The sequence below is a fragment of the Neofelis nebulosa genome, chromosome 7 (genome assembly GCF_028018385.1).
Source record: "Neofelis nebulosa isolate mNeoNeb1 chromosome 7, mNeoNeb1.pri, whole genome shotgun sequence".
Taxonomy (NCBI): domain Eukaryota; kingdom Metazoa; phylum Chordata; class Mammalia; order Carnivora; family Felidae; genus Neofelis; species Neofelis nebulosa.
Window position 1 is genome coordinate 87,749,906 of NC_080788.1, and position 16,701 is coordinate 87,766,606.

The 16,701-nt window shown below is 35.6% G+C and overlaps 1 protein-coding gene across 3 annotated transcripts in view; it reads left to right on the forward strand.

The window, feature by feature from the left end:
- The window catches only part of TTC6 (tetratricopeptide repeat domain 6), a 209,651-nt gene that overhangs the window by 50,472 nt on the left and 142,478 nt on the right, over positions 1-16,701 (forward strand). For all 3 annotated transcript variants that reach the window (XM_058738878.1, XM_058738879.1, XM_058738880.1), the window contains one exon: positions 15,853-15,945. In XM_058738878.1, coding sequence (XP_058594861.1) covers positions 15,853-15,945 — 93 coding nt within the window. The remainder of the gene's footprint in view (positions 1-15,852; positions 15,946-16,701) is intronic.

The following is a 16,701-nucleotide window of genomic DNA, read 5'->3' on the forward strand; positions in this document are numbered from 1 at the left end:
TAAATTCAGAATTGGCACACAATACTTCTGCCTCATTTTATTGGCCAAAGCAAATCACATAGATGAATTAAGAGTCAAGACATAGGAAAATATACTTTGCTTCTTGATGGAAAAACTGAAAAGTTACATAGCAAAGTGTGTAGGTAGAGTGAGAAGTCAAGAATTGAAGCCATTAATGTGATTTGACACACCAGCCATCCACTACACTTTTTAAAAAATGTTTATTTATTTATTTTGAGAGGGGAGAGAGGGAGAGGCAGAGAGAGAGATTGAGAGAGAGAGAGAGAGAGAGAGAGAATCTCAAGCAGGCTCTGTGCTGTCAACTTGAACTCACCAACCATGAGATCATGACCTGAGCCAAAATCAAGAGTTGGACACTTAACCAACTGAGCCACCCAGGTGTCCCATATCCACTACACTTTTAAAACTTCCTGAACATACCATATCTGCTTAAGAAAGGAATGGTAAGGATTTGTTTTGAGCCATTGTGTCATGAGGAAGCCTGACAAGTCTATTCTTGCTATAACACTATTATGATGTTTCCTGCTTCTTGATCTTGTGACTCCTTTGGTTTCTTTCGCACTGATTCTGTGATCTTGCCAGCCTTTCAATACCATCTACATGAAAAAGGGTCCGTTTCTGATGCTCCCAACTGAGAACAGTGATCAAACCACTTCATGACTTGAATAAGCTGTTTGCTTCTACCCAGAGATAAACTTTGTTGCTTCAGAAATGAGCAAAGTGGGAGGAGGGAAATTAAGGTCATAGGTAATGTCGTTCAAGTTCTCACAACTTCATATAAACCCAAATGAATAGAGTGATTTCCCCCTTTACATTGGAATCTGGCTGTCAGTACAGCTATTTTAGAGAAGCAAACCATAGGGTTCATCACCATCCCTTGGAAGTAGAAGTGGGTATAGGGAGTGAGGGGACCAATATGAAGATACCTTTCATCCTCACCTTACCTATTGGCAGTAAGTGGCATATTTGTGCCTGCCCTGGGGGAGGAGAAAGGACTTGAAAATTTGACCAAGGAGTCTTTCTCCACATGAAATGCCCTTTGTATCCACTGGGCACATTTAACTCCTACTTTTCTCTTATGGCCTATTTTGTGGATATACTGCCTTCTATTTTAAATCTATTTAATCTGCCCCCTCCTCACTCCAACTCTGTGTTACAAATTTACTTTCTGTGTCTTTTATGCCATGTATTATTGTTATTTATGTATGTACCAATATATATGTTTGTCCAGGCTGTGAATACCTAAGTGATCAGAATCGAGTCTTACTTGTCTTTTTATTTTTAGTAGGATGGATCAAATGAATGCTGAATCTGTTCTATCAGATCATAAACAACCTGGAGGCAAGATTATTTATCTTGTGATTTTTTATCCCTCACATCACCCTGCATAATTCCCTGGACTTAGTAGTCATTCTTTAAATAAATATTTGTTGAATGGTATAAATTAAAATATGCTCTCTCTTAGAGACATGAATTTTATTATTGAAGTATTTATGTTATTAAATCATGTGTGACATTAGGAGGTTTCAAGAACATTCTTATAGGTCCTTCTGAAAATTTATCATTTCTACTCCCAGATCCATACAAGAAAAATTTGGAGGAGCTGGAATTTAGTATGGAGAAGGGATAACTGAAGGCTCCTTTATGGGTGGTATTAGTCATTTTTCATCTTAACTAAAGAAGGTGTATATGTATAAACTGCCTAAATTATAAACATAGTGTAGATATTATTATTTATAGATCTGTGTTATAGGACTTACAGAATTTCCTTCATTGGCCTTGTTTAATAATAGGACGAGGAACCATTTCTTGGTGTGGGCTTATAACACCTTTTGCTTCTAGTAAGCTCTTTATTTCTCTGTGATTTGGTAGCCTTCATAAATGCTGTTAACATTTGGTTCATGGGATGTGTCCTTTTTCCAAATTTTTATTTTAATTCCAGTTAGTTAACATACTGTGTTATTTTAGTTTCAGATGTACAATATAGTGACTCAACACTTCCATACATCACCCTGTGCTCATCACAACAAGTGCACTCACCTACTTCACCTATCTCCCCACCCACCTCCCCTCTGGTAACTATCAGATTGTTCTCTATAATTAAGAGTCTGTTTCTTGGTTTCTTTCTCTCTCAATTTTTTCCTTTACTCATTTGTTTTGTTTCTTAAATTCCACATATGAGTGAAGTTATATGGTATTTGTCTTTTTCTGACTGACTTATTTAATTCAGTATTACACTCTCTAACTCCATTCATGTCATTGCAAATGGCAAGATTTCACTCTTTTTAATGGCTGAATAATAGTTCATTGTATGTATCCACACCAGCTCTTCTTTATCCATTCACCAATCATGGACACTTGGGCTGCTTCCATATCTTGGCTATTGTAAATAATGCTGCTTTAAACATAGGAGTGCAGGTATCCCTTTGAATTAGTGTTTTTGTATTCTTTGGGCAAATACCAAGAAGTGAGATTGCTGGATCATAGGGTAGTTCTATTTTTAACTCTTTGAAGAACCTCCATACTATTTTCCAAAGTGGCTGCACCAGTTTGCATTTCCACCAACATTCACAAGGTTCTCCTTTCTCCACATCCTTGTCAACACTTGTTGTTTCTTGTGTAACAACACAAGATTTTAGTCATTCCGACAGGTGTGAGGTGAAAGGGATGTATCTTTTAAAGTTGCTGATATATGTAATGAAATGTTAGATGATACTATTTCATGATGTATGTGGAATAATTATGTGGGACAAAGAAGGGTGTATTAAGTATCTCCTGGTATATATTGTTAATGCACACACTTTTTGTTTTTATTAATAATCTAGCACAAAGTACTTCAGTTTTTAATAGATTTTCTTAAACAAAAAGGCTAACAAAAATTATGGAGACTAGGTAATAAGGAAGAAAACACACACTTACCTAAATAAATGATAATTGTTATGTGATTCTGAGATCATAGGTTTTCTAGGAAATGTCATGACATACGTGAAGAGCTAGAGTTTTACCTTTTGAGTTTTTTTCAGTTATTTATTTCTTTGTAACTGATCACCCCAAACCTTAGCAGCTTAAAGTAATGGACATTTATGATTTCATATAGTGTCTGTGGGTCAGAAATCCAGGGGCAACTTCTGTGTATGATTCTGGCTTGAGGTTTCTCATGGGATGTCATCAAGATCATGTTGGGGGCTGCCATAATTTGAAGACTTGATTGGGGCTGGAAGGTTTCAATTCCAAGACTGGCAATTTGGTGCTGGAAGTTTGTAGGAGACCTCAATTCCTTATCATGTGGACCTCTTCATAGGATTGCTTGAGTGTTAACATGACAGCTGGTTTCTCCTAGGGTGAGTGATCTAAGAGAGAGTAGATGGAAGTTGCCATATCTTTTACGACATAGCCATACACTATCATTTCTGCTATATCTTACTGATTATTGATTACACAAGTTAGCCCTATTCACTGTGGAGGGAACTGCTGGGAGGTGGAAATCACTAGGGACCATCTTGGACACTAGCTCCCAGAGCCTTTTTGTTAATAAGACCTGGGAATGGTACTACAAATGTTTTTGCTGAATATTAGGATAGGTTAGGTGTGTGCTAACTTAGTAAGTTTTAAATTTTTTTGAATGATTTTATAATAGAAAACATTTAAGAAAATAAATTGAACTTGTTATTTGATTTTAGGGACAGCAAAAACTGATAGAAATGTTCAGATTTAATGTCATCTGAGAAACCATAACAAAAATGTTTTCATCCTTTTTCAGTTTATGTCTTGAAAGTTTTAGAATTATAAATTCCTGTTGGCTAAATAAATAAAAGAGGTATAAAAACTTTCAACGTGAATTGATACAGGCATATAATTAATCAGGTGGTCTTATATTAAGATATGAAATGAGAACCGCTGTTCTCCCTTCCCTCTTCCTCTGCTCCCAGCCCCAGTTTTTTTTTTTTTTTTTTCAGAGGCATAATTGGAACTGGTGCATATTCTGATATTTGTACTCTTATCCTCATCTCTGCCTATAAACTGAATCCCTGTTGAACTTGGGTCCTATACATAATAATTAGGTTGCTTGAGTACATTGCTTTGTATTAAAAAAAATTATTTCTAGTCTATTATTTTAATTTCCCTAATTAGATTGTAAACTTCTTGAGGAAAAGAACCTTGCCTTCTATTTCTCTTGGATCCCTGGCCCTAAAGCACTGTAACACACTGTTGGTCAATAGCTGGTCCTAAATCACTGAATAATTATTGCTTAATTCAGAGGAATATCATATCTGATATAGTAGATACCATAACCTAAAAGCAGGCATATTCATTCATATTTATCTGTAGGTTTTTGAAAGGAAAAGCCTAGATATGTGTTGCCTTCCCTGGTATGAATGTTAAGGAGTAAGGGATAGTGCATTACTTGATAATATTCTGGAAATATTTTTCTGATTATATCTGCTTTAGATGACCTGGATTAAACAAACTTTTCATGAATGCTTCAATAATTTTTTTCTAAAAGTACTCTATAGTTTTATGAGATAGGGCACCTATCAGAAAAGTAATATAAAAAGTGGAAATCATGGACTGTATTCTGTTAGGACTTTGTGGAAAAGATACCATACATATTTAGTTATAGATAGTGTCTGTAACAATTTTGATATTTAAATTTATGTGGTAGCCATTCAAGTTGTTTTTTTAATCATATTTTTTTTATAACTGACAGTTTACTGAATATATGATCCAGCCATCCAGAACAATCATGTAAAATGTTTAATTAAAAAAAAAAGTCAAATGTGGTTGAGAAGGTTTGCAAAGCAGCCCTGACACATTCTTGGTCCCGTAAGCAGGATTCTGCAGGCCAATGCCAGCAGGGTTTTGCCTGCGGGGAAACAAGAAAAAGTCAATGCAAATCAGGGCTGTTTCTCAAGAAAATAACCTGTGTGGACAAGTATTAGTTTAGGGCTATAAAAATGTCTTTTCTTTCCTTCTTTCTGAAACTTAAACTTCGTAGTAAGTTATTTAAAGATAGGGCACCTTGAATAAGTGCTGACGAACTCTTTAAAGAGTATCCGTTAAAAACATTCTTTTGGCCCATGTCTTTGCAGCCAGCCTCCTCTGGGGAGAACCTGGATTGCATGAGGAAGAGTAGGGGGAAAGTTGCGCTCCGCATCTCTCTTCTTTTAAAGAGGATTTGAAAAGAATACAGGTTCTGCCTAACAGGCCAGAGGAACAGTGCTGCTTCTGTTGCTAGTCCAGCGGCTAGAAGCGGTTCAGGGGAAAGACCGTGGGCTCTGTTTGTTTTGAATACTACACAGCACACTTTGGGGCTCCGAGCTCTGGTTTCAGTGGCTGAAATCTGCGTTTCCTTCAGACTTCACTGATCTTTCAAGTTCCTTCGGCTCTGACATTCTGGACTCTAAGGTAGACACGAGAGGTCGAAGCTGCTCTGTGAAACACATGAAAAATGTATCCAGGATTGTGAAGCTGGGCTGCTCATAGCTTTATAAATTTTCAGGTGTTTAAAAATTTGTTCAGGGACACCTGGGTGGCTCAGTTGATTAAACATCCAACTTCGGTTCAGGTCATGATCTCATTGTTTGTGGGTTCCAGCCCAGTGTCAGGCTCTGTGCTGATAGCTCAGAGCCTGGAGCCTGCTTCTGATTCTGTGTCTCCCTCTCTCTCTGCCCCTCCCCTGCTCATGTTCTGTCTCTGTCTCTCAAAAATAAATAAACTTTAAAAAAAAGTTAAAAAAAATTTGTTCAACTCTGACAGACCATGTGAAAAATGTAGAAGTATATTAGTTATTATAGTTTCTGACCCAGGTGGACAAAATAGCATTAATACATGTAGCTCCCCCTTATCCATGGTGTTGTTTTCTGTGGGTCCAGTTACCCACAGTCAACCACAGTCTGGAACCAGATGATCCTCCTCCTGACATATTGTCAGAAAGTCAATAGTAGCCTAACGCTATGTCACAATGCCTCCGTCATTCACCTCACTTCATCTTGTCATATAGACATTTGTCATCCCGTATCATCGCAAGAAGGGTGAGTACAGTACGGTAAGATATTTTGAGAGAGAAACCACATATACATGGCTTTTATTGTAGTATATTGTTATAATTGTTCTATTTATTATTAGTTATTATTAGTAATCTCTTACTGTCCCTAACTTACAAATTAAACTTTATCATAGGTATGTCTTTATAGGAAAAAACACAGTATATATAGAGTTTGGTACTATCTGTGGTTTCAGGCATGTTGGAACATATCCCCTGTGGATAAGAAGGGACTATTGTAATTGTATTTCTTTTAAAATTTTTCGATTTTCTTTTCAGTCCCAAATCCAAGATTTCTGATTCAAGTCAATTTTTGTATCTTCAATAAAGTTTTTTAGTTTTCCTCACACTCTTAAGGCACTGTTTTGATAGTTTATATTTTTGTTGCTTTTGTGATTTTGTTCCTTTTTTCCTTTTTTCTTTTTTAAGTAGGCTCCATGCCCAATGTGGGGCTTGAACGCACACCCCTGAGATCAAGAATCACACGCTTCACTGAGTGAGCCAGGCTCCCCACTTTTCTCATTTTCTAAATTTGGTTTTTGTTAATGGATTTAACTGCTAAATAACATTTCTAATACTTTTGCAATAGATTCTTTTGGGTTTTCTAGGCATACAGTGATAACCTCTTCAAAAAACAGTAATTTGGTTAAATCATTTCCTATAATTGTATGTTTTATTTATGTTTCATATCTAGAATTTGTAAGTATAATGTCAAATGATGATGGTGACAGTAGGCATCCTTATTTTGTTTTTATTTTAATGTGAATAATAATAGCTATTATGTACAGAATATTTTCTATATTCATGTATAATCTCATTTATTCCTTATAATAAACATGAAAGGTATGTTCTATTATTATCTCCATTTTATAAAACTGAGACCCAGAGAGATTAAGTACTTTGTTCATGTCTGCCCAAAAGTAACAGAGGCAAGATTTAAATCCAAGCAATTGGATCACAGAGCATGTATGTTCAACCAACTTATCATACTGCCTTCCATATAATTTTCACTTGAGACTGCCATGAAGATGATTATGTTTTTTTGACTTATAAATTAATTAATTTCCTGAGATTAAGTGAAGCAACTATTTTACTATTTTTTAAATTTGACTTACTAATTAATATATTTCCTAAGGTTAGAGGAAGCATTTTTTTTTAAACATTTTTTAGTGTTTATTTATTTTTGAGAAAGACAGAGAGACAGAGAGACAGAGCATGAGCAGGGGAGGAGCAGAGAGAGAGGGAGACACAGAACCCGAAGCAGGCTCCAGGCTCTGAGCTGTCAGCACAGAGCCCGATGCGGGGCTCGAACTCACAAACTGTGAGATCGTGACCTGAGCCGAAGTCAGATGCCTAACCGACTGAGCCACCCTGGTGCCCCAGCATTTTTTTTTTTTTACTACTTTTTACTCTTTACACATCTATTATGTGTCTCTGTTGCTAGAATTTAATCCAACACTAGCAAAATTATTGTCAATAAATGGTTATTTTTTACATTACAGGTCTTTTTTAAATGTCAGATGTGAATTTTTCTATAATACATTCTATGAATGTATTATAATACAGACAAACAAAAATAAGTCCTTTTGTCATAGGGCAATGTCTTATAACTATCAAGTATAAATTTTACTGTTAGTAAAAATGTCAAATGAGCAGAGAATATCTCCAAGTCCTTATCATACTAATCACTTTTCTTTTTACATTGAAGTGAAATTCACATAACATAAAATTAACCCATCTTAAAGTGAACAATTCGATGGAAACCTAGTATATTCACAATATAGACTCATTAACTCCATTTGGTTCCCAAACAATTTCCTCACCTGAAAGGATAACTCATACACATTAAGCAGTCACCCCCCCATCTACTGCTCTCCCCACTTCGCTTTCAGCGCCTGGCAACCATTAGTTGGCTTTTTGACTCTATGGATTTATCTAGTCTGGATTTTTCATATAAATGCTATCATACAATATATGTATGGCCTTTATGTTTGGCTTCTTTCAATTAGCATACTGTTTTTGAGGCCCATCCATGCTATAGCATGCATCAGTGCTTCATTTTTTATTTTTTGGCTGAATAATATTCCATTTGTATGTATGTGCCACATTTTTTCACCCATTCATCAGTTGATGGATATCAGGTTGTTGCCACCTTTTGGCTATTGTGAATAGTGTTACTATGAAATCGATGTACAGATGTCTGTTTGAATACCTGCTTTCAATTCTTTTAGGAATATTCATAAAAGCAGAAATGCTAGATTATATGGTAATTCTATGTTTAAATTTTAGGTAACCATCAAACTGTTTCACAGTGACTGCATCATTTGCGTCCCCACCAGCAATGTACAAGTTTCAATTTCTGCACTTTCTCACCAACTCATGTTATTGTCTGGTTTTTTTTTTTTCTATTATAGCCATCCTGGTGAGTGTGAAGTGGTATTGTGATTTTGATTTGTGTTTTCCTAATGATTAAAGATTTTGAATATCTTTTCAAGTGCTTTTGGCTATTTGCATGTCTTCTTTGGAGAAATGTCTATTCATTTTGCCTTCATTCTGTTCAAGAGATATTTTATATTGATTGATTTTCATGTATTTAACCATCTTGAATTCTTTAAAAAATTTTTTTAATGTTTATTTTTGAGAGAGAGAGAGAGAGAGAGAGAAAGAGAGAGAGAGAGAGCAAGTGGGGGAGCTGCAGAGAAGGAGACACAGAATCCAAAGTAGGTTCCAGGCTCTAAGTTGTCAGCACAGAGCCTGACCCAGGGCTCAAACTCATGAACTGTGAGATCATGACCTGAGCCTAAGTTGGATGCTTAACTGACTGAGCCACCCAGGTGCCCCTTAACCATCTTGAATTCTTAGGATAAAACTCACTTGACCATGTCATCATAGTTTGCTCCTGGCTCAGTTTGCTAGTACTTTATTCAGGATTTTTGCATCTACACTCATAAGGAAAATGGTCTATACTTTTCTTTTCTTGCAGTGTCTTTATCTGGTTTTGGTATTAGAATTATAGAATTAGTTACAAAGTTTTCCTTCCTCTTTTATATTTTGGAAAAGTTTGAGAAGGATTGATGTTAATTTTTCTTTAAATGTTTGGTAGAGGGGTACCTGGGTGGCTCAGTCGGTTAAGGTTAAGTGCCTGACTTTGGCTAAGGTCCTGATCTCACCATTTGAGCCCAGCATTGGGCTCTGTGCTTACAGCTTGGTCTGGAGACTGCTTTGGATCCTGTGTCTCCTCTCTCTGCCCCTCCCTGGCTTGTGCTCTCTTTCTCTCTCTACTCCTTCCCAACTTGTTCTCTCTCACTCTCTCTCAAAAATAAATAAATTAACATTTAAATGAAAAAAGAAAGATTAAAAAAATGTTTGGTAGAGTTCACCAGGGAAGCCATCTGGTCCTGGACTTTTCTTTGCAGGAAAGTTTTTGATTACTGATTCAATCTCTCTATTTGTTATAGGTCTGATAAATTTTTCTGCTTTTTCTTGGGTCAGTTTTAGTGGTTTATTTGTCTTTTTATTTTATTTTTAATTTTTTTTCCTTCTGCTTTTTTAGTGGTATTATCAATTTGTTGAGACATTACTGTCATACTTTTCTTCAGTTGCTTTGACAAGGTTTCCTTAGCTTTTTAAAATTTTTTTTATTTTTTTATTTTTTGGGACAGAGAGAGACAGAGCATGAACGGGGGAGGGGCAGAGAGAGAGGGAGACACAGAATCAGAAACAGGCTCCAGGCTCCGAGCCATCAGCCCAGAGCCTGACGCGGGGCTTGAACTCACGGACCGCGAGATCGTGACCTGGCTGAAGTCGGACGCTTAACCGACTGCGCCACCCAGGCGCCCCAGCTTTTTAATGTATTTAAAAAGATGATTTAAAGTGTTTATGTAATAGGTCCAATGTCTGAGCTTCCTAAAGGATGGTTTCTATATCTTGTTTCCTATGTTGAGCCATAATTTCTTGTTTTTTTTGCATGTCTCTTTTTGTTTGTTTTTGTTTTTGTTTTTGTTTTTGGTTGTTGTTATAAACTGGACATTTAAAATAATATAATGTGATAATTGTGGAAATAAGATCCTACTCCCCCCCCCCCAGGGTTTGTTAATGGTGCTATTTCCTATTGTTGTTCTTGTTTTTCTTGTTGCAATTAAAAAAAAATTAGTGACTTTCTTGAACTAACTTTGTGAAGTTTGTATTCTCTGTTGTGTGTGGCCACTGAAGTCTCTGTTTTATTAGCTTAGTGGTCAGGTAATGATTGCATATAGATTTTCTTGAATGCCTGGAACCAATGTGTCTCAGATTTTCGGAGGGGCTCTACCTCAGTCCTCAGGCAGACAATTTACAACCCTGAGTTAGTTCTAACTTTCAGCTTGCCTAGAGCCTCAGTGTCAGTCGGAGGTGAAAACTTAGGACTTCTAGTCTTTTCAGAGAATGTGCACAGCCTATGGTGTGCAAATCAATGTAGTGTAGGCACCTGACAATTAGCTTTTTTGATTGTAAGTGCCTGACATTCAGGTTTTGATTGCTAAGGCATTCATTTAAAAGACATCCATCTTGAATGTGTGTCAACTACACAACTAGATAAAGAGCCAGGCTGCCCCAACCATGAAGTTTCCCTTTTTTGGAAAGTTCTGGTTGACCTGGATAATCCTTTGACTACCTGCCTGTGTTTTCTTTCCTGTGCTTTAATTCCCACACTTGTGTTTTAAATTCACCAATAAATAGTGAATCTGGTAAACCCTGGGCATCCCACTTCAACTCTAATAAAGTCAGAACCCCAGGTCCATGTCCCATTCCTCTCCCTCCCCCTCCTAACAAACTCACTGTGTGCTCCTTGGTATGCCATGTACCCTTTAAAACTCATAAGTGATAAACCTTGTCTTTTCAAAGTTCCCTGGTAGTTGTTGCTGGGGTATGTGTTGTAGTGATAATAAGAACAGCACGTGCTGATCCAGCCACAACATTTGCTGTGGTTGGGGAAATGTCTCAGAGGGCTCACCACAAATAGTATGAGCCCAGCCAGTAGCCCACAGGTATTTCCAGTTAATAGCATCACTATTGATAGGCTGAGACTGACCATAAATAACTGATAGACATTCTTATGGCTGAGAGTTACTAAAATATTTATTTTATTCTTATCTTTATTTTTCAAGACTACTGCTTATTCCCAGATTATGGGAATAGGGCAAGTTAAAACGCTAAACATACTCACTGTTCTTACTGTGATTAGTCATCATTAAAAAGTGCTCCCTGGGTTGCTATAAGCCTTTCAACAATCAATTATGAGGCATACAAATAAACAAGGAAGTATGACCCATAGAAAAAGAAGAAAAAGCCCAGGCATTGGACTTTAATTTGACAAATACTTTTAAGTTTTCATATATTTTTGTCTTTTTATTTACTTTATTGGGTGGTTTGGAGATGGATGCTATTTTTGGCTTTTCTGATACCATTTTAACCTGGCTTTTTCTGCTAAGCGTAATGTTTTTGAGATTCATGCATTTTATTGCTTATATTATTTGCTTATTTTTATTTTAAAAATAGGATCTTAAGTGGTTATTGCTGGTATGAAATTTTATTTATTGAATTTATTAGATATGCTTTGGCCTACTAGTTTTTCAGTTAATTTTCTTTTTTCCATGAAATATATGGTCACATAATCTACTAATAGTAACTTTTTGGTCTTCTACTCTATGTTATTTATACATGTGGTGTTTCTTTACTTGTTGCATTAGGCCTCATCTATCTAATGTTTTATTTTGAAATATGTTTGGTGCAGGAATCTGCAAATATCTCCCGTGGGGTTTAAGTTTTTTTGTTTCTAGTTACTTTTTACTCAGATATAGGTGTTGAATTTTATTGATGGTCATCCTCAGCAGTTACTGAGTTAATCATATGAATTTCCATGTTAATCTGTTAATCTTATGAACTAGCAATGAATTTCCATGTAGTTCTGGGAAGAATTTCCTTAGTCAAGATTTATTGTTTCTAAATATGATGATTAGTTTCATTTGAAAATATTTTAATTGGGATTTTTTTCCCATTTATGTTCACAAGTAAGGTAAACTATAGGTTTCTCTTTTTTTATTTTTTATTTATTTTTATTTTTATTTTTTGTGAGAGAAAGCATGAGCAGGGGAGAGGCAGGGAGAGAGGGAGACACGGAATCTGAAGCAGGCTCCAGGCTCTGAGCTGTCAGCCCAAGACTGAGAACAGAACTGTCAAACTTGTGAACCACAAGATCGTGACCTGAGCTGAAATTGGATGCTTAACTGACTGAGCCACCCATGCATCCCTAGTTTTCTTTATTAAGATATTTTTAATCCATCTTTGACATTGTTACATTACCTACATGAAATGTGTTTAGAAATTTCTTTATTATAAAATATTTTCAATTGTAGAAAAAGTACTCATCAGATTTTTCAAAATTTACTCTTTTTGTCATACTCACTTCAGATTGTTTAAATAAATAGGAAATTACAAGTAAAGTAGAGGCCCCCTTTGTACCTGTTTCCAATTCCAATAATTCTCTTCCTCCTCAGGTGTGAATGATATCCTGAATTTGGTGTTCATTATTGTCAGGGTTTTATACTTTAATGTTACATTTATAAACCTAAAATATTGTAAAGAAATTTTTGTAGGATTTCACATTTTACATTTCCTGTTTAGTTAGTATATTTATAAAAAGCTAAATCTCAGGGGCCAGATAGTGTTGGTTTGAAATTCCCAAATATAATAATGAAATTTTCTAGTTCTCTTTTCAGTTTTGTTAGTTTTTTTCAATGTCCTTTGAAGCATTGTCATTAGTGCGTAATTTCATATTTTCTGAGGAACTTAACTCTTGTATTATTATGAAATTATCTTCTTTTTCTTGCTAACATTTCTTGTTTTGAAGTGACGTCTACTTTGTCTGATATTAATACAACCAATCCAGTTTTCTTATGATTAATGTTTGTGTGTTATAACCCCCTTAATCCTTTTACTTTTAACTTATTTATATCTTTATACTTAAAGTAGGTTTCCTATAGCAATCATATAGTAGGTCTTCTTTTTCTCTGCCGTGACAATCTTTGTCTTTTAACTGGAGTATTTAGAACCATTTACATAGAATTATTGATATGGTTGGGTTTATGTTTACTATCTTGCTATTTGGTTTCTATATGCCACATTTGTTTATTGTTTTTTTCCTCCTCTTTACCTGCCTTCTTTTAATTATTTTTAAAGCATTTTATGGTATTTTGTACTACTTAATTAGTTTATTTACCTCTTTGTTTTATTGTTTTATTGTAGGTGCTAATGGATTTTACAATGTGCATATTTAAATTATCCCTATAGATAATATAATGTTTCACATATGGTATAAGAAACTTACAGAAGAAGAAGAATACTTCTTTTCCCTTCTCCCATCATTGTGCTATCATTAATGCATACTTCATATCTATATATGTTATAAAACAATACATTACTAATTTTATTTAAGCCATTCATTATATTTAAAAAATTTTTTAAAGAGAAAAATGTCTCCTTTTATTTTACACACATTTTAAATCATTCTACTACTTATTTCCATTGTGTGCATTCAAGGTTTGACCTGATACCATTTTCCGTCTGCTCAAAGTATTTCCTTTAACATTTCTTGTAATGCAGGTTTGATGGCAATGAATTCTTTCACCTTTAGTTTGCTGAAAAAGTATTTCACCTTTGGTTTTGAAAGATAATTTTGCTGGTTATAGAATAGTATGTAGACAGTGTTTTCTTTCAGTACAGGTACTCTAAATATGTTGCTTCATTGTCTTCCAGTCTGCATAATTCTGATAGGAAGCCTGCAATGTTAGTTTGTGGTAATTGTTACCACTAATTATTTGTTTCTTTGTACTTAATGTTTCTCTGGATGCTGATGAGATTTTTTGCTTTATTACTAGTTTTCTTCATTTTGACTATAATGTGCTTGGCATAGTATTCTTTGTGTGTTTCTGCTTGAAATTCATGGAAATTTTTGCATCAAGGGTTTATAGTTGTTATCAAATTTGGAAACTTTTGGCCATTTTTTTCTGTACAAATATTTTCTGCTCCCTTCACACTCCCTTTTCTGGGACTCTAATGAAAGATTATGTTAGACTGGGTATTAATTTTCTTTCAGTTTTTATTTCTCTCTGTGATTCATTTGTGTTGTTTCTATGTCTTCAAGTTAACAAATATTATCTTCCTGCAATGTCTTCTCTGCTGTTAATGCCACTCAGTGAAATTTTTATTTTATTTTTTCAACATTTTTTATTTATTTTTGGGACAGAGAGAGACAGAGCATGAACGGGGGAGGGGCAGAGAGAGAGGGAGACACAGAATCGGAAACAGGCTCCAGGCTCCGAGCCATCAGCCCAGAGCCTGACGCGGGGCTCGAACTCACGGACTGCGAGATCGTGACCTGGCTGAAGTCGGACGCCTAACCGACTGCGCCACCCAGGCGCCCCTGAAATTTTTATTTTAGATAATGTGTTTTATCTAGACATTCCATTTGATTCTGTTTTCTTAAAGCTTATTTATTTATTTTGAGAGAGCAAGTGAGCATGGGAAGGGCAGAGAGAGAGTGGGGGAGGGGCTGAAATAGGGAGAGAGAGAATCCCAAGCAGGCTCCACACTGTCAGCACACAGCCCTACATGGGGCTCCCTCTTGAGCCATGGGATCATGACCTGAGCCAAAACCAAGAGTTAGATGCTTAATTGACTGAGCCACAGAGGTGCCCAATTCTTTTTTTTTTTTTTTATATCTTATGCTCCTCTTATATATTTGAGCATTTTATATTTATATTGGAAATTTCAAGATCCTTATCCACTAATTCCAACATATCTATCATATCTGACTCTTTTTTTTAATTTTTCTTCTTTTAAGTGTCACATATTCATGCTTCTCCATGAGACTGGTCAAATTTGATTGAGTGCTGAATATTGTGCATTTTACATTGTAGAATATGAGATTTGTTGTTTTCCTTTCAAAAGTCATGGAGTTTGTTCTAAAAGTCCATTAAGCTACTTGAAGAGCAGCTTCATCTTTTCCAGCATTATTTTAAAATGTTATTAAAGTCCTAAGAAGCCATTACTCTAGAGCTGATTTAGCACCACTACCAATGTGTGACCCTTCTGAGATTTATAGTGAATGTACTAAAAATCTAGAGGAGAAAGGGGGTGTCAAAAGTCGTATGGTCAAATGCCCGTTTTAAAGAGGATAAAACTGAGGTTAAGGGGAGCAAAATAACTTGCCTGTTGATACCTGGTCTGTGACTTGACAGTTTGGGCAGGAGCTGGGTCTCTTTATTACTATTCATTGTTAGACGTTGTGGTGGACTCTCTTCTTACCACTTCAGCTGAATAGAGACTATATCATAGCAATTAGCATTAGTAGTGATAAAAATGATACTAGCAGTTATACTTATTGAAATTTTAAGTATAATCATACTCCTTCTTGCTTTTGATTAGATTAAATTTTTGTTTTGATTTTATCTTTCTTGTGCAGCCATTTAATAGCCGTGTTTTACAGTATCTCTACCTTTACTCAATTGTCTTATTAAATCTGATGATATACCTACAGATGCCAATAATTTAAAAAGCCGAGAAGTCAGAATAATAGACAAAATATTTTTATTGTGTCTTTTGTTTTATATTTCTCATTTACTGCATAGTATTGATTAGCTTGTATTTATTCCCCACTGATTAAATGAGTAGAATTTTGCTGCATTGAATAATATAGCTCAATGATTTTAAAAACTGTCATTATTTAAATTGTTTTCTTTTTATTCTTCAAGGATACATCTTTAATGGGGAAAGAGTACGGTCACAAGCCATCTCAAGTGCCAGCGGAGCAAGGATTACAGATAAGTTTTGAGGAACCTCAAATGGTAAAGTCTTTAATAAGAATCCTCCCTGCCAATATTGAAGTAGTAGCCTGTCTCTTGTTGCTAGAATGCTTATCTAAATAAAGGATTTATTTTAGAGGTGTGTTTAACTGTAAAAATACCTAATCCAATATCACTTTGAGAGTCTTGGCTCTTTTCGGTCACTGTTGCTGCCTATCATAGACCTTTGGAGATAAGGCCCAAAACTCTTTTCAGAAGGGAAAGATTTTAACAATTCCTCTGGTCTAGGCATTTAGATCTAGAAAGTAGTTGGAGAGTTAATTAAAAGTTATTAGCTTCGGGGCGCCTGGGTGGCGCAGTCGGTTAAGCGTCCGACTTCAGCCAGGTCACGATCTCGCGGTCCGTGAGTTCGAGCCCCGCGTCGGGCTCTGGGCTGATGGCTCGGAGCCTGGAGCCTGTTTCCGATTCTGTGTCTCCCTCTCTCTCTGCCCCTCCCCCGTTCATGCTCTGTCTCTCTCTGTCCCAAAAATAAATAAAAAGCGTTGAAAAAAAATTAAAAAAAAAAAAAAAGTTATTAGCTTCTAAGAAAGCATCATTTTATTTTTTCTATTATTGATGGGGGAAAAATTTTGTGGAGAAATATGGACCGTTGATGACAGAAGTTTGTTTCAGAAATAAAGTTTCCTTTCCATCCATCATTGGCAAAATATTTACAGGATTCAAAGCAATCTGGAACATATTCCCTATGAATTGGGCGCAGCTCCATGTGTATAGAAATCCGTATTTACATAATACAAA